The sequence below is a fragment of the Carcharodon carcharias genome, chromosome 25 (assembly GCF_017639515.1).
Source record: "Carcharodon carcharias isolate sCarCar2 chromosome 25, sCarCar2.pri, whole genome shotgun sequence".
In the NCBI taxonomy this organism is placed as follows: domain Eukaryota; kingdom Metazoa; phylum Chordata; class Chondrichthyes; order Lamniformes; family Lamnidae; genus Carcharodon; species Carcharodon carcharias.
In genome coordinates, this window is record NC_054491.1 from 38,724,524 (window position 1) to 38,747,757 (window position 23,234).

The following is a 23,234-nucleotide window of genomic DNA, read 5'->3' on the forward strand; positions in this document are numbered from 1 at the left end:
CCAGGTTCCAGTGACTGAAGGACATGCCTTAAAGTTGCAGAAAAACACACAAAGGTGCATGAGTAAGTTACATGTTTCATGCACCTGCTGAGAATCTCTTTGAAATGGGAGGAAAGAAATGGGAAAGGTTCAAAAACTGAGATAAAAGCAAAATACTGCAGATGATGGAGGCCTGAAATAAAAACAGAAAATGCTGGGAGTACTCAGCCAGTCTGACAGCATCTGCGGACAGGTGGAGACCTCGTAGTAACGTCACTGGATTGGTGTTCCAGAGACCCAGGGTAATGTTCTGGGGACTGGGTTTGAATCCCACCACGGCAGAAAATGGAATTTGAATTCAGTTAAAAACTTGGAATTAAAAAGCCTAATGATGGCCATAAAACCATTGCTGATTGTCGTAAAAACCCATCTGGTTCACTAATGTCCTTTAAAGAAGTAAATCTGCTGTCTTTACCTGGCCTGGTCTGCATGTGACGCCAGACCCACAGCAAAATGGTTAACACTTAAATGCTCCCTGAACAAGGGAAATTCGGGTTGGGCGATAAATGCTGGCTAAGCCAGCGATGCCCACATCCCATGAACGGATTTTTTAAAAAAAGAGTTAATGTTTCGAATCCAATATGGCTCTTCTTCTATTGGACTCAAAATGCTCATTTTGTTTTTCTCTCTCTAAAAAGCTGAGTTGGAATTTAAGCATTTAAGCCCTGCAACAACAAAAACAACAATTTTCATTTGTATAGCACCTTAAACATAATAAAGCCTTCCAATCACTTCACAGGGGTGTAGCAGACAGAATCTGACCTCATGCCACATAAAGAGACATTAGGACAGATGACCAAATACTCAGTAAAAGAGGTAGATGTTAAGGAGCGACTAAAAAGAGAGAAAGGTTCAGGGAGGGAATTCCCGAATTGGGAGTGGGGGATGTTGAAGGCAGGCCCACCAATGGTGGAACAAAGAAAGTTGGTGATGCATAGGAGGCCGAGATTGGAATCCTCGCCTCCTGCTGGATGTCGGCCCCATCGCAAGAATTGGACACAAATCCACAAAATGTACATATTGGAATCTGGAGTAACAGGTGACTTCAGGTGTATTCCAATTGGGCACATCCAATAGCACATTGCCTGGTTTGTGTTTTGTAGGAAGGGTTATTGAATCAGCCACATAATCATTGCACTAAAGCACAGATTTAGACTGAGAACCGATTCAAATAAAACCTCCTTGGGTAGAGGCATGTATTTGGGCAGGACGGTGGTGAGGAAGGGACACTACTACCTTTCTGCCTCAACTCACTGGAGGAGGGGGCTCCACAAATATCCTCATCCCCAATGATGGAGGAGCCCGGCACATCAGTGCAAAAGATAAAGCTGAAGCATTTACAACAATCTTCACCCAGAAGTGCCGAGTGAATGATCCATCTCGGTCTCCTATGGGGTTCCCCAGCATCACAGGTTCCAGTCTTCAGCCAATTCGATTCATTCCACATGATATCAGGAAACGGCTGAAGGTAAAAGACATGCAAAGGCTATGGTCCTGACAATATTCCTGCAATAGTACTGAAGCCTTGTGCTCCAGAACTTGCCACGGCCCTCACCAAGCTGTTCCAGTATAGCTGCAACACCAGCATCTACTCAGCAATGTGGAAAGTTGCCCAGGTGAGTCCTGTACACAAAAAAATGCAGGACAAATCCAACCCGGCCAAATACCACCCCATTAGTCTAATCTTGATTATCAGTAAAGTGATGGAACGTTATCAACAGTGCTATCAAGCAGCACTTGCTTAGCAATAAACTGCTCACTGATGCTCAGTTTGGGTTCCACCAGGTCTACTCAGCTCCTGGCATCAGTATAGCCTTGATTCAAACAAGGACAAAAGAGCTGAACTCCCGAGGTGAGGTGAGAGTGTCTGCCCTTGACATCAAGGCAGCATTTGGCCGAGTGTGGTATCAAGGAGCCCTAGCAAAACTGGAGTCAATGGGAATCATGGGGAAAAACTCTCAGTTGATTGGAGTCAAATCTAGCACAAAGGATGATGGTTGTGGTTGTTGGAGGTCAATCATCTCAGTTCCTGGACATCACTGCAGGAGTTCCTCAGGATATTGTCCTAGGCCCAACCATCTTCAGCTGCTTCATCAAGGATCTTCCTTCTATCATAAGGTCAGAAGTGGGGATGTTCACTGATGATTGCACAATGTTCAGCACCATTTGTGACTCCTCAAATATTGAAGCAGTCCATGTCCAAATGCAGCAAGACTTGGACAATATCCAGGTTTGGGCTGACAAGTGGCAATCTCCAGTAAGGGAGAATCCAACTATTGCCCCTTGACTTTCAATGGCATTACCATCACTGAATCCCCCACTATCATATCCTAGGGATTGCCATTGACCAGAAACTGAACTGGATTACCCAAGTAAATAGTGTGACTACAAGAGCAGGCCAGAGGTTTGGAATCCTGCAGCGAGTAACTCACCTCCTGACTCCCCAGAGCCTAGCCACCATCTATAAGGCACAAATTAGGAGTGTGATGGAATACTCCCCACTTGCCTGGATGAGTGCAGCTCCAACAACACTCAAGAAGCTTGACACCATCCAGGACAAAGCAGCCCACTTGATTGGTACCACATCCACAAACATTCACTGCCTCCACCACCGACTCACAGTGGCAGCAGTGTGTACCATCTACAAGATGCATTGCAGAAACACTCCAAGCCTCTTTAGATAAACCCACAACCACTGTCATCTAGAAGGGCAAGGGCAGCACATACATGGGAACGCCACCACCTGGAAGTTGCCCTCCAAGTCGTTCATCATCCTGGTTTGGAAATATATCGCTGATCCTTCACTGTCACAGGGTCAAAATCCTGGAACTTCCTCGCTAACAGCACTGTATGTGTACCTACCCCAAATGGACAGCAGCGGATCAAGGAGGCAGCTCACCACCAACATCTCAAGAGATGGGCAATAATGATGGTCGACATCCCTTGAATGAATAAAGAAAACCCAATTAACTCTGTGGTGGAAGGCCCATGGACAGCCTTCCAGCTCTGCCACCAATTGAAGCTCTTTAGTGAGCAATTAATGTCCACTTAAGAGTCTCATCCCACTGCCACTGTATTAATTTTGTGGAGGACGTGGTGGGGGAGGGGCTCACCATGCAGGGGCATGGTCTGGTTCACCCAGTGCCTGATTGAGCAACTTGGCATCGGGAATTGTTGGGAGGGGGTGGTGTGTTGGGGCGGGGGGTACAGAGATTCACCCTTCTGCCAATCCTTAAACCCCACCTCCCTCATGACTCCCACCTCGTGAATCCCCTCCCACCATCACTTACCACTGGCCTAGACTGCTCTGTGATCCTGGGCTGCTGGTGGGTGTACTTCCCACAGCAGCCACTCCCCTCCCCTGTGGCGCTGCTGAGGAAAAGAGCTGAAGGCCTCTGATTGGACAGCCACTCTCAGCAGACAGGACTTCTGCCCCTGGTCCTTTGATTCTGGTGAAGACCAACCACTGGCCTGTTAATTGCCTGACTGGCTCGTAATTGGGCAGGCTTCCCCAAAGGAGGGAACGTGGATATCTTGAGAGCTATCCAAACTCCATTGCCTCTATAAAATTCCTCCCATAGTCTCTATATTGTTTATCGTCTAACATGCCTCTAAAGAATTAACTCTGACAGCACCTTTCAAGGCTGAAAAGTCAAAACTCCTCCAGTCTTTTTTCAGAATGAAATATCTAAGATTGGGATTAACTGTCTTATTCTACATCCAAACCCTGAATGTTTCCCTCAAAACTTGATGACTAGAACTGGGCACCATGCTGAATGTGTGCTTTAGCGAACGCACTATGCAGTTTATGATTTCCCCTGATTTTTGGTTATTTTCGTAACATTATATTGGCTTTGTTGATTGTATCAACTGGGCACATTGAACTTCAAGACTACAAAGATCGTAGGTCTTTCTTGACTTGATTTTAGGCATTTCACCATCATTCATGGAATGCGCACATTGCTCATTTTTTTCTTCCTAAGTGCAGCATATTATTATATTCTGTAATAAATTTCATCTGCCATTTTTCGACCTATCTACATATTTTGTGCATCCTGTTCTGTCATTTCTGATCTGCCTTCTCCAATTAATTCTTCTGCCTTTTCTAGTTTGGTACCATTTGCAAATTTTAACCAGTTACAAATCTGAACAATTTGCAATGGATTCTTGAGTCCAAGCCATTGATGTCAACTAGCAACCATATGCTTCAAATATAATACTACCCACCCCAGCCCTAATGTAACTCCACTGACAAGTACCCATTGCTTTCCATCCTATTTCAATTTCTCATCCATGACCAAGATTTACACTGCTTCCTCAAAACTTTCAACTTAACTGATAGCCTTTCATGTGGAACTTTGTCAAATGCCTTCTGGGTGCCAGGGCGTAATATACAGCCCAGAGAAATGCATGTTAAGAAAAAGTAAAGGAGTGGAGACAATTAAAGTAAATTAAAGACAATTAAAGTTACAGTTAGGTGAGGAGTGGATTACAATGGGATTCCTCTTCACAGAATCACAGAGCCACAGAAATGATATGGCACAGAAGAAGAACATTTGATCCATCGTCTCTCCAAATGAGCAACTCACCTAGTTCCATTCCCCTGCCTTCTCCCCATAACCCTGCACATTCTTTCTTTTTTTCCAAATAATAGTCTAATTCCCTTTTGAATGTTTCAATTGATCCTGTCTCCACCACACTCACAGGCAGTACATTCCAGACCCTAACCACTCACTGTGTGGAAAAGCTTTTCCTCATATCGCTATTGTTTCTTTTACTAATTACTTTAAATCCATGCCCTCCTCTCATTTCTTTCACAAGTGGGAACGGTCTCTCCCTATCTAGTCTGTCCAGGTCCTCGGGCAGAATTTTTGGGTTGGTGAGCGGGGGTGGGGCCTGCTCGCCGACGTGTAAAATGTCACGCGGTGATGTCGGGCGTGCCTCCCGATGTCACCGCGCAACATTTAGACTTCCAGTTCGGCGGTTGCGCAGCTGACTCGGCTGTGCACCCACCGGACTGTCAAAGGCTCATAAAAGCCTGTTAAAAACAAATTAAAATAGCTAAATGAACTGCTCGTCCAACCTTAAGGTCGGAGGGCAGGCGAAGAGCCCAGGCGGCCTTCACATTTTTCATGGAACCTCATCCACAGGCGAGATGAGGTTTCTTGAAGTTTTTATAAATTAAATAAAGCTTATCATTAATGTTCCTCGACACGTCCCAGCTGATGTGACATTGTCACATGAGGGGACATGTCTTAAAATATTTTCTTCCCTTTATTTAGCTTTTAAAAACTTTAACCAATCTCCCTGAGGCACCTCCGTGCCTCAGGGATATCTCTGCACTCTTTCATGTACATATGCGAAAGAGCGCAGGCCCCAATTCAGGGAACCCCCCTCCCTGCACAGGGAGCGCTCAGCAAGCCTGGGCACGCATCACACTGGGCAGGCCTTGAATGGCCCGCGGACCCGATTGGGGGGGCGCCGATCGGGTTCACGCTTGCCCCCGCTCGTCCCCGCACAACCTCCCCCGACAGGGGGAAAATTCTGCCCCTCGTGATTTTGAGTATCTCTATCAAATCTCCTCTCAGCCTTCTCTTTTCTAAGAAAAACAGTCCGAATTTCTCCAATCTATATTTAAAACTCAGGTTCCTCATTCTAGTAAACATTCTCTTGATTTTTTTCTGCGTCCTTTCCAATACCTTCACATCCTCCCTAAAATGCAGTGCCCAGAATTGCATGCAATAGTCTAGTTGAGGCTGAACTAGTGACTTACACAAGTTTAACATAACCTCCTTGCTCTTGTACTCTATGCCCCTATTAATAAGGCCCAGGATGCTTTATTAACCGCTATCTCAATCTGTCGTACCACCTTCAATGACTTATGAATATATACATCCATGTCCCTCTGCTCCTCCACATCCTATTTTATACTGCCTTTTCATGTTCTCGCCACCATCATTTCACATTTCTCTTCATTGAACCTCATCTGCCACCTGTCAGCCCACTCCACCAACTTGTCTATGCCCTTTTGAATTTCTACACTATCCTCCTAATGTTTCACAATGTTTTGTGTAATCGCAAACTTTGAAATTGCGCCCTATACAACAAGGTTTAGATCATTAACATATATCAGGAAAAGCAATGGTCCAAACACTGGCCCCTGGCAAAATCCACTACAAACCTCCACCGAGTCAAAAAAACTACTCCTTCTTTCCTGCTACTAAGCCAATTCTGTATCTATGTTGCTACTATGTCTTTTTTCCCATGAGCTATAAATTTGCTCACAAATCTGTTCTGCGTCACTGTATCAAACACCTTTTGGAAGTCCATGTGAACCTCATCAGCAGCATTGCCCTCATTAACACTCTCTGTTACGTTTTCAAAAATCTCCAGCAAAGTTAGTTAAACATGATTTTCTCTTAAGAAATCCATGCTGGTTTTCCTTAATTAACCCACATTTGTCCATGTGACTATTAACTTTGTCCCGAGTTGTTGTTTCTAGAAGTTTCTCCACCACCAAAGTTAAATTGACTAGCCTGTAGTTGCTGGGCTTAGCCTTACACCCTTTTCTGAACAAGGGTGGATGTGTTGACCGATAAGGGCCAGGAATATTTAACAGTTGGTCCTGCCCTTCTTTGAGCCAGGTCTCTTTTATAGCCACAACATCACAATTCCACATGGCAATCTGTACCTGTACATAACCAATCTTATTTACCACACCCCCTGCATTCACATATATGCACATTAACCGTGATTTTGGCTCTATTACTTTTTCCTTTAGTCTGGCCCTGCTATTAACTTACTATTCCCTACTCTAGTGCCAACTATCTCTCCCAGTATTCTGTGTACCTTAGTACTTCTCTCTGATATAGCTCCTGGTTCCCATCCCTCTGCCGAGTTAGTTTAAACCCTCCCCAACAGCACTGGCAAAATGCCCGCAAGGAATCAGTCCTGACTCAGTTAGGTGCAACATATCCGGCCTGTGCAGGTCTCATCTCCCCCAGAGTCAAACAAATGTCTCAAGACCTAAAGCCCTCCCTCCTGCACCATCTTTCCAGCCACACATCCATCTGTCTAATCCTTCTATTTCTATGCTCACTTGCACATGACACTGGGAGTAATCCAGGGATTACAATTTTTGAGGTCCCGCTTGCTAATTTTCTACCTGGCTCCTGAAACTCAGACTGCAGGACCACATCCCCCTTTCTACCTACGTCATTGGTACTGATGTAGACCAGGACTGCTGGCTGTTCACTCTCTCCCTCAGGGAGAGAGTGCAGCTGTTCCATGACATTTTTGACCCTGGCACCAGGGAGGCAACACACCATCCTGGATTCATGTCTGCGACCACAGAAACACCTATCTGTTCCCCTAACTATCGAATCACCTATGACTATTGCTCATCCAAACTTCCTTGTGCCCCCTGTACAGCTGAGCCACTCATGGTGGCATGGGCTTGGCTCTGGCTACACCCCCCAGGTGAACCATCATTCTCATCAGCATTCAGAACTGAATACTGGATGGAGAGTGTGATGCACTCAGTGACTCCTGCTGCACCTGCCTGTTCCTTTATGACAACTTGGTGGTCACCCCTTCCCTCTCTCCCTGCATACTCTTAACCTGCGGGGTGACCACGTCTATAATCCATGCAACTGTCAGCTTCACGGATGCACCTCAGTGATGCCAGCTGCTGTTCAAGTTCCAAAACCCAGAGCTCAAGCTGCTGCAACTGACGACACTTCCTGCACAAATGGTTATTAGGGCATGAGAAGCATCCTGGAGTTCCCACATAGCACTCTCGAGGATGCAGTAACATTGCCATTTCTTTATTTATTAGTTACCCTTGCAACTTTTAAAATATAAACTTTACCAATACTAATACATCTTATTACTATTAATAAACCTTACCAGTACTGATAAATTCTACTAATACTTAACACAATTTACTAGTTGTAATAATCTTTACTTAAAAAATAAAAAAAAGATAATACTCACCATTACTCACTTATTCCTTATTATTAATACCTAATATTTTTATCATTTTTAATCTTCCAGTTATTGAGAGTCAGTCCCTAAGCAGCAATACTCACCAGCCAATCAGCTCTAGACTTTCCTGTGATGTCACAACTCAATTCCTGTTTCTGACCTCGAACAGCAGTGGTGGCTGTGGCACCAGCACTGAGTCCCAACTCTCCTCCAAACTCCTCTCCAGCTCTCCTTGGAAGTCTCACTCTTCAGTCTCCTCCAAACTCCTGCCCTGAGTTTCCCTGGAATTCTTGCCCCGGGTCTCCTCCAAATGCCTGCCTTGAGTTTCCCTGGAATTCTTGCCCCGGGTCTCCTCTTTCCCCAAGTATCCTCCAGGCTTTCTCTATGTCTTGTGCTGCTTTCAGCCCTGAGTCTCCTCTGAACTTTCTTCAGCTCCTATTGATGTGCATGCCTCTGGGGGCTGCCTGGCCTATTAAAATAAGCTGAACCTAGAAATAAAAATGTGTGGAGATCTGGTGACATTCCTAAGTTGCTTTTTATTTTGAATAATCTTTCATCATCATGAAAATAGTGATTAGAATTTAAACCAGGGTCTCCACACCTACCTTTCCCATGTAAATTTCCCCTGCCCTCTGATTTTACACTTGGCAAATGGGCGTGGGTCCCTGCCTGGCTCTGGTTCAAAACGTTCCAGTGCTGTCATGGTTAGTGAAGGACTAACTCCAGTGTGGGAGATCCCACTGTTAGACCACAGGTTCATTTGTAGCAGGTTATGATCAATTGAAAACAAAGATAAAATGAATCAAATACTTGTTGGAAACACACAAATTGATTGAAAATGTTGTGCAAGGGGATATGAGTACACTGGCTAATGTTTCTCTGGCATATCTTGGCGCTTTATTCCAGATTTTAGAACTGCTAATTACAAGCTGGGAACAACAATCCTGGACTCCGATTTGCTGTGTTATCAGGAGGTTTGTTCCCAGTGACAATACTCATGAGGAATTTAATGCATCATTCACTGTCCCGCATTTTTCAGGGAGTTTTAAACAAAGATTGTGTGGCTAGCCAATAGCTTTGTAAGCATAAAAGCAAGTCATCATGTGCTGGACTGTGGGTAGGGGTATGGATCTACCTCTTTGGGTTACGGGCACTGTGTAGCTAGGATCTACCTCTTTGGGTTATGGGCACTGTAGCTAGGCATTGGAAATGTAATCTGATGCTCTGAAGGGAGTGTTCCCAGAAGCCGTCATTGGGCAGAATCTGTGGAACCAAAGGAAAGGCCGCAAAGGGCACAATCACCTTCACCTATGTCTCTCTCCCTCTCTACTTGCAGAAAGTCTCACATTCACAGTTCCCTCATGGGGCTACCCCAGTCTTTGTTCAATAGTTTATGTTTGTGTTTGTTGACACTTCAAAATACGAGGGGGAGAAATTGATCTTTGATGGTCGAGGAGATTGAGTGATGACTAATCAGCAAACGTACAATGGAGAAAGAAATTGGGCGTAGTATGAAAGGGTGACTATTTTACTGCTGTTCAAGACCAATTCCCCTTCTTTCTGGTCCTGCAGCAACAAGGAAGGACTTTTGCAAATCTATGGTGCCTTTCAGAACCTCAGGACTTCCCAAATCTCTTTACAACCAACAAAGAGCTTTTGAAGTGTCGGCAACTGTGATTAAATGTATTCCTGAATTCATCAAATGACTTGACCCACACTCCAGCTATTGTCAGTCAACCCCTGTGACGCACTGCCTTCTCAAGCCAATTGGAAAGCAAAAAGACTCATTACCCAATTAGATAACACGGGACAAACAGCCTTTTTTGTTTTCATTTTTAATATTTTTATATCTGGCAAAGAGAAATGTTCAAAAGGGTCTTTTTTTAAAAAAACAATCTTTTTTAATGCCCTGATGAGTTTTCTCCAGAGCTGCACACAGCAGTGTCCTGGAGATTGATCTTCAATTCCTGGAGACTCCAGGCCAAGCCTGGAGGGTTGGCAACCCTTTACTGTTGTAAGGTAGGAAGCGTGGCAGCCAGTTTTCACAAAGCAAAATCCAACAAACAATGTGTTAATGGCCAGATAATCTGTTTCAGTGATGTTTTTGAAGAATAATTATTCTTCTGAGCACTGGGGACACTAGCCCCCTGTTCTTCTTTGAAATAACACCAACAGAGATTTCACATACACCTGGTTTAACATCTCATCCAAAAGACAGCATCTCCAACAGTGCAGCACTTCCTCATGTTGTATTCCAATCACTGGACTGAGGCTTACATCCACAACCTCAGAGACAAGTGTGCTATTGACTGAATCATACTGACACTGTAACCTATGACAAACCTGCAGATGCATCTATTTTTTCAGCAAAACTGAGGGGAGAAGCACCAAGGTTGAAAGGAATAGATGACAAAATAAGGTAACTCAAGAGGTATTGGTTCAGTGATGCCAAGTCCTGGTCACAAAAGCCCATAGACTGAAGGGGGAGGGAACATTGTGAGGAGGAAGAAGCCAAACATTGTTGAGCTCTTGATAAAGAATGAGCAAGAGCTCTAAACAGTATGATGAATCTTGGCTTCAGCAGAGGGAGGAGGAGAACGCAGAGCATAGGAGGGATAATAGATAAAAATTCAAATGAACACTACACGCAGTGAATATGGATGGAAGCATGACTTCTGACCACTGAAAAGGCCAGGTCAACTCATGCTTACCAGCCGTGAAGACTTATGCATCAACTGAATGTTTTCTGGTTGAGGCTGTGAGGTGGGATGACATGGATGCAAGATTGTCCACCTCGTGCAGAAGCTTGGGGAACCAAGGAGGGGTGGGGCAGAGTAGAGTAGCAGGAAGGCAGCATCTGGTGCCATTGACAAGCGATGAGAAGGAAGCTACTCTACAGTCACATGGTATTTAAGAAGAGATGGGGGTTTGGGTAGTCATTACCTGAACTTTGCTTTCTGTTGATGAAAGGGAAGTGTTGTCGCCTCAATGGTTTAATCTCTCTCAGACAGTTAGTCTTTGTGAAGGATGGAAGTATACTCTTCACTTGACAATTGTCAATGCGTATACCAGATGGGATTTTCGTTATCCACCATGAATGATTTTTGCGAGCTTTAATGAAGCATCCTGGAATATTAAAGTGAGTGGGAATCCAATTAATCACTTGAAAAATCTTTAGCTTCCAATTTTTCTACTTGTGTCTCCTTAAGGCGGTGATTTTTTATTGGGGTTCAAGCTGAGTGGGCCAGCAGTAAGTTCAAAGTGTGAACTGCTTGTGGATGGCATCAGCCAAGCCCAAACTGATCCTCTTCTGTTCTCCAGACACTTCTCAGCAGTTAAGTACAAGGTTCAAAAGTGCATACCCACCTTTGTACAACTTATTTTCTGCCCCTTATAACAGCACAATCTCACATTGCTTGTAGTTGAGGGGCCTGGTGTGATTGGGAGGGTGGACTTGCCTCAGATGGTAGGTGTAGCTGGGAAAAAAAGCCAGGCTGGGGGGGAGCTGTGAGACTATATGTCGCTGCAAGGGTGGGTGAATTTAACTAGGAGGATGAGGTTGGGAGAGGGATGGGTGAGTTAGAGGAAAAATAGGAATATAGGAACTGGAGTAGGCCATTCCCTCCCTTGAGTCTGCTCTAGCATCCTATTGGATCATGGCTGATCTGCACCTCAACTCCATGTTCTGTCATCTCCTCACCCAACAAAAATCTATCAATCTCAGTTTTGAAAGCTCCAAGTGACCCTCCATTTGGGGACAGAGGCTGGGAGTTTCTGGTCTTGTCCACCACGGGACCTGAAACTGCTACTCAAGGTCAATAGGCCTTTGGCTGGTCTGCCAAATTTTCCATCTTGTCGGCAATGATTCCTGCCACAGGCAGGACCGGAAAATCCAGACTAGAAGTTCTATTACCCCTTGTGTGGAAAATATGCTTCCAAGTTCCCTCCTGACTGTTCTACCTTTAATATTAAGATTCTGATCACTCCCTTCTGATTCCCCTACCAGAGGAAGTAGTTTCCCTGTATCTAATCTATTCAATATGTTCAATATTTTAAGCAACTCAGTTAGATCACCCTTCTATCTTCTACACTCAATGAAATACAAGCCAAGTTTACATGACCTGTCCCTGTCCCACAGTATAACCCTCGAAGCCTCCCTGGGGTGCAGTGTCCAAAACTGAACAGTATGACTCCACAAGGGGTCTGAGCAATGCTCTGTAAAACTTAATTATAACTGCCACTCCTTTGTAATCCAGCCCTCCTGAGCTTTTCGATTGCTTTTTGTGCCTGCCACTAGCTAGAAATGGTTTATATCCTTGGACTCCTACAGCTACAGTTCATATTTTCACATCATTCATAAAATATGGTGATTCTTAGGCTTAATGTGGATGCCCAGATTGAACACCATCTTGTCATAGTTTTGCCTTCACTCCTAATGTGTGGTTTGGGTTTTCTTTACCTCTTTAACATAAGAAGCTCCCATTCCACACAGGCACTTACTTCTCTGGGACCGTGAGCAGCAGATGACTGTGATTGTTGCCAAGACGACAACAAATGCCACTCCAGCCCCAACTGCCACGCCGATGACAACAGCCAGCGAGACCGCCTCTGTGGGAAAGAAACATAGGCCACATCAGAAGCAGCAGAGCAAGTGTGTCCAATGGCTATCCAAGCACTGATGCCCTTTTATGAGGTGTGAAAGTTGTCAGTGCAGGCTTTGGGTAATGAAGCTGTGCACATTCCACAGAAGGGTTGACCTTGTCAGTATGGTTTGGGAATTGGTCCAGGTAGATCCCATTTTCCAGGCTTTATGAAGTTACTAAAGGTCCCAAATGGCAGACAGGAAGCATATTCACTCTTCTGCTCATGAATGCGTCGGCAGCCATATTGCTTAAGGGCAAATAAGAGACATGCTTTAACCAGGCCTGAAGCCAGTATTGGGGGGCTCCTTCACACTTCCACCAGCCTTCACCAATGGCCTGTTACTTTGGACCGGTTCTATGATGACAAGATCCTCAGCCCAATGTGTGGGGAGCTCCAGACCTCAGCATTCTTGCCAAGGTTGCTGGTCATTCACTCTATACAAGAACTAAACGCCCCCACCCCTCTCTCAACAGCCAAAAATGGACACTTCTGAATTTCTAGGCTGTGGGCATCAGTTAGGAATCTTGTTCACCTGGAACTTACACCAGAATGTCACAGACTTGCTTCCAGTTACTTTCTGAAAGGGCAGGAAATTACAAGGAAAGTGCCAGGGATTTCTATCCTTCCCATCAAACCATGACATTCCTAAAATTATCTCTTAAAGGCATGATTTGAGAACCTGATAATATTGACATGGGGCAAGGTATGTAATGAGAAGACAATCAAAGAAAATAATAGGGCAGGATGTATTGAAGAGGCATCGATAAAGGTTTGTAGAAATCTTGCAAAATCAGTTCCCCGCATTTGACCCTAGACAGTGAACGTGGGCAGCCTTTTTGACTGTAGAGAACATCAAAACCGAACCTGATCCTGCTCATCACCTTACATTCACTTTCCAGCTGGGGTCACTGGATACCAATCCAGGGTGAGACCCTTAACTCCGAGATGCTGAGGTTACTTGCACTGGCCAAGGCTGAGATGGCTATGCTCAGTTGAGAACAAACTGGGATCTTCTCAGCCTTGGCAGCTCAATACCAAACCATGTGACACATCCTCCAATGGACCAAGGATGGGGCACATCGAGGTCAGAGGTGTCAGTGCTGGGAAGGTGGGATAGGTTCAGAGTTCATGCATCCTGGTCAGCATCAATCACAGCCAGCTGCTGACCCAAGATTAGAGCATTAGCCTGACAGCACTAATATTTCCAAACCAATCCCCTTAGATTGCCAATATAAGGGCAGTTTGGCACTTTTAGACAGCGCTCACTCTGTGAGATTTTCATGCCCTGTGTCTAAACTGGATTTGAACCCAAGCCCTATATGTGGAAAGACCTGTACCTAAACCATCACTTAAACTGTAGATAGAGTTACTCAGTAAATGAAGCTCGGCGTCTGTGAAGGTCTGATACGACAACAAAAAAAGATAAATGAGACACAACCAAGAGGTAAGCGAGCTATAAGTCAGATAGACATCTGTTATCTGAGCATAAAATGGTTACAGCTAAAATAATCCCGGCTGATGGGATTGCGTATATAATGATTCAGGGACGGAAGGCTTTGAGCTTTTCAATTTCTGTTCACAAATATATTCACTTACTACTATTCATTGAAGCAGAGCTGGCTGCATGAACTGCCTGTGAATGAAGATGACAAGTGAATGTGCATTCAAATAGTGGTCCTGTCGAAAGGAAGTCTCACAGCACATTACACAGGGTGGGGGCGGTGGGGTGGGGGGAGGGGGGGAAGAGGCAACAGAAAGGGGGGGACGAGGCAACAGAAAGGGATAGGAGGCAACTGGGAAACTGGAAATACAGTCATAGAAGTGGGACATTAGGAATGTTTTGAACGCAGGAGGACAGGTGGTTAGGTGATGTGAGTGACCATGGAGCAGGGGCGGTGGTGCAATGGCTTTGAATGTTGACTTTCCAATGGAGTGGTTAACTGAGTACTCCAGAACTAGAGGAAAGGAGGGTGTAGTCAGAGGGTGGAAGGGGAAGGTATAGCTGGGTGGAATTAACACATTTTTTTATTCTTTCATGGGATTTGAGCTTCGCTGGCTGGGTCAGCATTTATTGCCCATCCCTAGTTGCCCTTGAGAAGGTGGTGGTGAGCTGCCTTCTTGAACCGCTGCAGCCCATGTGAGGGAGGTACACCCACAGTGCTGTTAGGGCAATTACCATGCAAATCCTTGCCTGGGAACCTGCCAAGAGGGATTCCCCAGCGCATCTTTGGAGTACCCCTCTACAATCCAATGCTGAGGAGCTCGGAGCTTATGGGCCATTATCTTTGTGCTGTTACTCTTTGAGACTGTGAGCAGATAACAGGTGGTGAGGGGAATGGGGCATCCGGGACCTCATGATTGTCAGGTCCAATGGTCTATCTCCTTAACCAATTAAATGTAAGGAAATAAACAGCAAAGAAGGAAAGAGGGTGAATGAGGGTCAAATTAGATTATAAAGAGAAGAGAAGAAAGAGTAGATCTGTGTACAGTTCTGGTCACCACATTTACAGGAAGGACATAATTGCTTTGCAGAGAGTGCAGAGGAGATTTACAAGAATGTTACCGGGGCTTGAAAATTGCAGAAAGAGGAAGAGACAGAAAGAAAATGTGAAAAATAATCTTTAAAATTGTTCCTCTCCTGAGCCTCCACCAGCATGTAACAAGCCCACCGAGACGGGGCGCAATTCTAGATTTGGTTTTAGGAGATTAAACTGGGCAAGTGGATGAAGTAGCAGTGGGTGATCATTTTGGAGATACTGACCATAAGACAGTTAGATTTAGCATAATTATGGAAAAGGACAAAGGTAGAATAGGAGTAAAAGTTCTAAATTGGGGGAAGACAAATTTTACAAAGCTTTGAGGTGAGCTAGTGAGAGTGGACTGGATACAGCTATTAAAAGTAAAAACTGTGTCAAGTCAGTGGAAGGCATTCAAAGGCGAGATTCTACTGGCGCAGTGTAGACATGCCCCCACAAAGAAAAAGGCTGGTACTGCCAAATCTGGAGCCCCCTGGTTATCCAGAAGCATACAGGCCAAGATAAAGCAGGAAAAGAAAGCTTATGACAGTTACAAAAGTCTGAACACTGTAGAAAGCCTAGAGGGGCACAGAAAGTACAGGGGTGAAGTAAAAATGGAAATTAGGAAAGTAAAGAGAGGATATGAAAAAATATTGACAAGTAAAATCAAAGAAAACACCAAGATGTTTTATCAGTGCATTAAGAGCAAGAGAATAACTAAGGAAAAGGTAGGACCTATCAGAGATGTGCGTAGTAACTTGTGTGTTGATGCAGAAGATGTGGACAGGGTTTTCAATGAGTACTTTGTCTCTGTCTTCACTAAGGAGAGGGATGATGCAGGTAATTCTAGTTAAAGAGGAGGAGTGTGAAATATTAGACACAATAAGCAGGGTGAGAGAGGAAGTACTGGAGGAGCTGACATCCTTGAAGGTGAATAAATCACACAGGGTCAGATGGATTGCATCCCAGGCTGTTAAAAGAAGCCAGGAAGGAAATAACGGATGCTCTGAGGATCATTTTCCAATTCTTACTAGATACAGGTAAGGTCCCAGAGGATTGGAGGTCTACGAATGTTGTACCATTATTTAAAAAGTGTACGAGGAATATGTCAGAAAATTATAGGTTGGTCAGTCTGACTTCGGAGGTGGGAAAATTATTAGAAACAATTCTGAGAGACAGGATAAACTGTCACTTAGAAAGGCACAGACCGATCAGGTACAGTCAGCATGGTTTTGTTAGGGAAAGATCGTGGCTTATTACCTCAATAGAATTTTTTGAGGAAGTAACAAAGAGGATTGATGAGGGTAGTGTAGTGAATGTTGTCGACATGGATTTCAGTAAGGCATTTGACAAAGTCTCACATGGCAGACTGGTCAGGAAAGTGAGATCCCATGGGACACTGGGGAAGGTGGCAGGTTGGATCCAAAATTGGCTCAGTGACAGGAAACAAATGGTAATGCTCAATGGAAGCTTTTGCGAATGGAGAACGGTTTCCAGTGGTGTTCTACAGGGCTCAGGATTGGGGCCCTTGCTGTTTGTTGTACATATTAATGATTTAGACTTAAATGTAAGAGGCATGATTGGGAAATTTGCAGATGACACAAAAATTGGCCATGTAGTTGATAGTGAAAAGAATAGCTGTCAACTCTAGAATAATATCAATGGTTTGTTGAGTGGGCAGAAAAGTGGCAAATGGAATTCAATCTGGAAAAGTGTGAGGTAATGCATTTGGGGAGGGGAAACAAAGCAAGGGAATACTCATAAATGGGAAGTTATTTTTGAGAGGGGTTGAGGAAGTGAGAGACCTTGGAGTACATGTCCAGAGGTTCTTGAAGGTGGCAGACAGGTGGACAAGGCGGTCAAGAAAGCGTATGGAATGCTTTCCTTTATTGGGCGAGGCACTGAATACAAAAGCAGGGATGTAATGATGGAACTATATAAAATGCTCATTAGGCTACAGCTGGAATTTTGTGTACAGTTCTGGTCACCACATTTACAGGAAGGACATAATTGCTTTGCAGGGAGTGCAGAGGTGATTTACAAGAGTGTTGCCAGAGCTTGAAAATTACAGCTACGAGGAGAGATTGGATAGGTAAGGGTGTTTTCCTTAGAACAATGGAGGCTAAGGGATGACATAATTGAGGTGTACAAAATTATGAGGGGCCTAGATAGAGTAGAGAGGAAAAATTTGTTTTCCCTAGCTGAGGGGTCAATTACAAGGGTTAAAGGTTTAAGATGATTGGCAGAAGGATTGGAGGGGACATGAGGAAAAACTTTTTCACCCAGAGATTGGTGGGCAGCTGGAATTCATTGCCTAAGTTGGTGGTTGTGGCTGAAATGCTCAACACATTTGCAAGGTATCTGGATCTGCATCTGGAGTGCTATAACCTGCAAGGCGATGGACCAGGTACTGGAAAGTGGGATTAAAATGAGCGGCTAATTTCTTTTATCTCTGTTTGGCCAGTGCAGACATGATGGACTGAATGGCCTCTTTCTGCACTGTAACTGTTCTATGGTTCTATGGTTATGTGTTATGTCAAGTCCATTAATCGCATCAATATCAGATTCCTTACAAACATGAAGTACCAGCCCTAAATAGCTGAGCTTCATTTGTATACGGTAGAAATCCAGCACTTCTTGAGACTCAAGGAGAGGTTGACAGTGGGATTCTGTATCAGTGAGGCCAACGGCAGAGCAGTGCAAATCATCTCGCAACTTGTGTAATAATTCAGAGTGTTCCTCTTCCACTAAAATAAAAGCTAAATGCTGCGGATGCCAGAAATCTGAAACAAAAACTGAAAATGCTGGAAAATCTCAGCAGATCTGACAGCGTCTGCGGGGAGAAAAAAACATCTCGTTAGCTCTGTTTCTTTTTTTCTCCCCGCAGATGCTGTTAGACCTGCCGAGTTTTTCCAGCATTTTCTGTTTCTGTATCTCTTCCTCGTTGAGCTGTGAGCTCGGCATTATTTTCCTAACGATTTAGAAGAAGCCTTGGTAATGGACTGGAGTTAGGGTCAAAAATTCAACTCAGGGCCGGGCTGTAAGTAAGTGGGTTTAGGCTGAGTGAGTAGTCAGCCGGTTTATTATAGATGCAGAGCTGAGCAGGATGACTCCAGTTTTGCCAATGTTGAGCTGCAGGAGGTGACACCCCATCTAGGACTTGATTTTGGGTATTGGACAGTTGAGTAAAAACCTTGAGGAGGTGGAGTGATAGGAGCAGGGTGTCAATGGTGCGTACATGGAAACAGATCCCAGGCTTGCAGATGAGTCTCAGAATGGGTAGCATGTGAACAATGGAGAGCAGAGGGAAAGGATGGGGCCCTGGGCTCTAAAAAAAAGTGGCTGGATGGGTATGGGAGCAGATTTGGTTTCAGGAGATATAGTGAGTACAAATAATGGACAGCAATGGAGATACATGGGTTCAGACCGGAATCACTGAGGAGGAGCATATGGTCAAACGTGTTGATGGCAGTGAAGATAATGAGGAGGATGAGCAGGAACAGTCACACCGGATCTGTCTAGTGACTTTAACCAGGGAAACCCCAGTGAACTGGGTTAGACAGAGGCTGTGTTAGAGGGATTTGAACAGAGGTGATGAGTGATTAATTGGGTAGAAAGCCTGCATTCAAGACCACAACAATAATGAGTGGGTTAGTGGTACCATGATAGAGGGGTCCAGAGTGGATATGATAGGGAGGCAGTAATATGGATGAGATGAATGCCTGAACAAAGATTGACAATAGCAATTAACATTGACCAAGCAATGGAAGTTGGCTGGTTAGCAGCTGGGTTAAAAGTGGGTCAAAGGAGCACTTAATGGATTAACAAAGAGCCTGAAAGAAACCAGAAGACCTTGTAACAAAATTGCAATGTTGCATGGAGGTGAAAGCTGGATTAGAAAGAATGGAAGAATGGGGGAGTGAAGGGATGGAGAAGGCAAAAGGATGGACTTCAATTTGGAAACAAAAGGATTCACAATCTCTTGGTGTCTCGAGTCAGAATTGACATGGAGGGTGTAGGCAAATGTTGTCAGAGGAGGTGAATAGAGTCTTCAATCTCAAGGGTCGCCATACAATATTCCTGTGGAAGGGGAGTGGCAATATTGTACACAATGGTCATGTCAGATCTGGCAAAGGAAACCAGGCCAATTGTAATTCTTTTTATTCTTTCATGGGATGTGGGAGTCACTGGCAAGGCCAGCATTTGTTGCCCATCCCTAATTGCCCATGAACTGAGTGATTTGCTGGACCATTCTGGAGGGCAGTTAAGAGTTAACCACAATGCTGTGGATATGGAGTCACATGCAGGCCAGGCCAGGTAAGGACAGCAGATTTCCTTCCTTAAAGGATATTTGTGAGCCAGATGTGTTTTTTCAACACTTGATGGTAGTTTCATGGTCACCATCACTGAGACTAGTTTTCAATTCCTGATTTTTAATTAATTAAATTAAATTCCACCAGCTGCTGTGGTGGGATTTGAACTGATGTCCCCAGAGCATTGGATCTCTGGATTACTAGCCCAGTGACATTATTACTATGCCACCATTTTCCCCATGGTCTCTGGTCTTTGGTTAACTTGAGCTACCTGATAAATGATGAGGAGTTGGGACATATAATGTTAGTTTGGGTGTGGACTGAAGAAGAGTCAGTTGGGATCATTAGTAATTGAGTTTGGACATAGATCCAGGAGGAGAGAGGTTAAAAGGGCAAGAGCTAGGCACAGAAAGGCCTATAGAGAAGAGGAAAAAAAATGGTTGCATTTGTCCCTAATGGAGGTGGTGAGCTCGGCAGTGTTGAGACCACTGCCATTAGTTTCCATGGAGATCCTCCTCATTGTCCACCAGAACTTCAGCAGATCCACTGACAGCCTGGAGAAATGGCCCTTTCTCTGTAGAGCTTCCAACATTGGAAGAATCCCTGGGAATATTCAACTCTGGGTGTTCCCAAATGTGGTTGGGATAGTATATGTGGAGGGTGGTTTTAAGGGAACAAAAAAGGGTAAACATTTTGGAGTAGACAGGACTGATGAATTCAGGAATAAGCTGAACATTCCGAGGACAGCAGCTATGCGTTTCCTTGCAGGCCCCACCTTGTTCTTTCAAGCGAATAATTTCCGTATCGGAACCAAAGCTGTTCCAAGCCGTGCAGTTGTAAATTGTCTGGAAGTCCGCACGTACGATGTTACTGATGGTCAGTGTGGAGATCACGCCTTCCTCCATGCTCACTGTCTCCACTGTGTAACGTCCTGAAGTCCCTGATTCTAGAACGTTCTCCTTCCATGACCAGGCCTGGGAGTATCCAGTAGAAGAAAAGGAGAGATTAGATTATCAACTGCTTTTGAAGACCATCAGCCATGCTAGAACATTACAGAATTCCACAAATGTGTAGGAGCTGTAACTACTTATTTAACTGTGAAGTGCTTTGGGGCATCCAGGGGTTGGAAAGGTGTTCTAAAAATTGAAATGCTTTTTCTCTTAGTGCAAATATGCAAAAGTAGGCCATAAAGTTGTCTGGGATTCTCCTTGGGAATGTTGGGAATATATAATGGGGGATTATTTCCCATGCACTAGGAGCACACAAGTAGAAAATCCCACCTTAAAGACTAACTCATCTGAGATAGTTTTCCTGCTTGAGAAAGACATTTCGAATGGTCCCTTCCCTCCCCATTGGTAAATGCACTAGCTGGTAATAGATTGTCAGGGGTGCTTCTACATCACAAATTGGCTCCAGTGTCTCCAGGAGACAAAGGGAAATGCAAAAATAAAAATTCTGACTGCTTCCTGATTCACTGCTGATAGTGACCCCTGAGGGACCACACAGATGTGGATATCAGACTCAGCTGCCTTGCAAACGCTCCTTGGTCAAATAAACTACAGGCAGTGAGGTAAAATTAGAAAAGTATGGGGTGTGCAATTTGTTGATATGAACTTCCAGCAGGCATCGTGCTTCCTGGGGTTTTAATCACTCCACCCTTGGTGGCAGTGCCTTCGGCTACAAATGCCCAAACTCTGGAATTATGAAAGGGAAACGTGTTTGACAAATTTATTAGAGTTCTTTGAGGAGGTCACAAGCAGAGTAGATAAAGGCTGAACCAGCCGATGTAGTGTCTCTGGATTTTCAAAAGGCATTTGATAAAGTGCCACTTAAAAGTTTACTACAGAAGAGCTCATGGTATTGGGTAATATATTAGCGTGGCTGAATAATGGGATAACTAACCGGAAACAGAGAGTCTGCAAAATAAGTCATTTTCAGGTTGGCAAACCGTAACTAGTGCAGTGCCACAGGGATCAGAACCAGTGCCTCAACCATTTATGATTTACATTAATGACTCGGATGAAAGGACTGAGTATATCATAGCTAATTTTGCTGACGATACAAAGATAGGTAGGAAGGCAAGTTGTGAGGAGGAGACAAAGGGTCTGCAAATAGATATGGATTGGTTTAGTGATTGAGCAAACATTTGGCAGACAGAGTGTATTGGGGGAAAATCTGAGGTTGGTAGGCAGAATAGAAAAAACAGAATGTTATTATATATCAGATCAGCCATGATCTTACTGAATGGCGTAGAAGGCTTGAGGGGATGAATGGCCTACTCCTGCTCCTATTTCTTATGCTCAGATGAAACCTTTCCACTTCCTTACCTTTCTTCTACTCATTTAAGCTACTCCTTAAAGCCTACCCTTCCCTGTCCTAATATCTCCTTACATGATTCAATGTCAAATCATTTTGTTTGATTACGCTGCCTTGCGATGCTTTACCATGTTAAAGGTGCTTTATAGATGCAAGTTGTTTTTGGGAGGTGGTAGGAGGCAGTGAAGTGAAGACTCTGTCCATCAGACTCTAGATTTGATCATAAAGATTGCTAGGAGAGATGAGGGGCCAGCAGAGTGTCCAGTGTCTGCTGGACCATTACCCAGCACCAGTGGAGAGGAAGGGAACCTGGGTGGAGACAGGGGAAATAGCTAAAACAACATTGAGTTGATCAAAGGCAAGTGTAGGTGGTGAAATCTACCGGGAGCACTCCCAGATGATTCACTAACGTTTCTGCTCCATGCCCACTGTGTTGAGAACACATATCTGGCATTGGGAGGTATCATGTTTCAGGCTGTGGCGTGATACTTTCACCATCTAACTTGCTGTGAGAGAGGATGCCAATATCAACAAGAAAAATAGGAGGAAATAGGCCAAAAAGATAAAATATCAAAGAACATAAATTATAATTGAGGCCATTTATAGAGCCCCTAGTAAACCCAGAGCATTGAACCAAGAGTAAACCTACACCATCGAGTAAAGAGTAAACCTAGGGTAAACCCAGAGCATTGAACCAAGAGTAAACCTAGACCATCGGATACAGAGTAAACCCAGATCATCGAATCTAGAGTAAACCTAGACCATCAAGTAAAGAGTAAACCTAGAGTAAACCCAGAGCATTGAACCAAGAGTAAACCTAGACCATCAAGTACAGTAAACCCAGAGTAAACCTGGAACCTAAAGTGAGCTGAATACACTGAATCTCATGTCTTTATTCTGGGAAATCTCTCACAGGTCTCTCATCTGCTGAACAAACCAAGGGACTGAAAACTGCAGCTATTAAACCCTCCCAATGCACAGTCCATCATTATTAGAGGCAATCCTTCAGTCCATCATTGGGTGAAGGCATCAGAGGAAACGTCCTAATTTTGACTCTCCACACGCTTCATTCTGCTTGCATTACTTTCCTGAGCTGATTCAATTAGAGTGACAACTTAACATGCGGCCAATAATCACACACAGCATTGGCATTGTGTGCAGTCTGAGAGCAGGGATTCCTCCTCTTTTTCTCACCCCCTCAAACTAATCAGCACAAAACTGAAATCAGTGCCAGTATATGCGACGTTTGAGAGACTGCACACCAACCATTCCTATTTCTGAAATGATTCATTTTTATTTCTGCTGATGCATAAAGGCTTCTCACTGCAATAAAAAAGCCATTAGCCAGTGAACTAATTAGAAATTGAGCATCTGTACAGCTGTCACATGTTCTACATGTCTAATCACACATTGTATGGGC

General features: G+C 44.3%; 1 protein-coding gene across 1 annotated transcript in view; it reads right to left on the reverse strand.

Moving 5' to 3' along the window:
* The window catches only part of kirrel3a (kirre like nephrin family adhesion molecule 3a), a 259,729-nt gene that overhangs the window by 25,096 nt on the left and 211,399 nt on the right, over window positions 1-23,234 (reverse strand). Inside the window, exons 11-12 of the mRNA XM_041174294.1 lie at window positions 20,274-20,472; window positions 12,526-12,633 (exon numbers count right to left, since the gene is read on the reverse strand). Of these exons, the coding sequence (XP_041030228.1) occupies window positions 12,526-12,633; window positions 20,274-20,472 (307 nt within the window). The remainder of the gene's footprint in view (window positions 1-12,525; window positions 12,634-20,273; window positions 20,473-23,234) is intronic.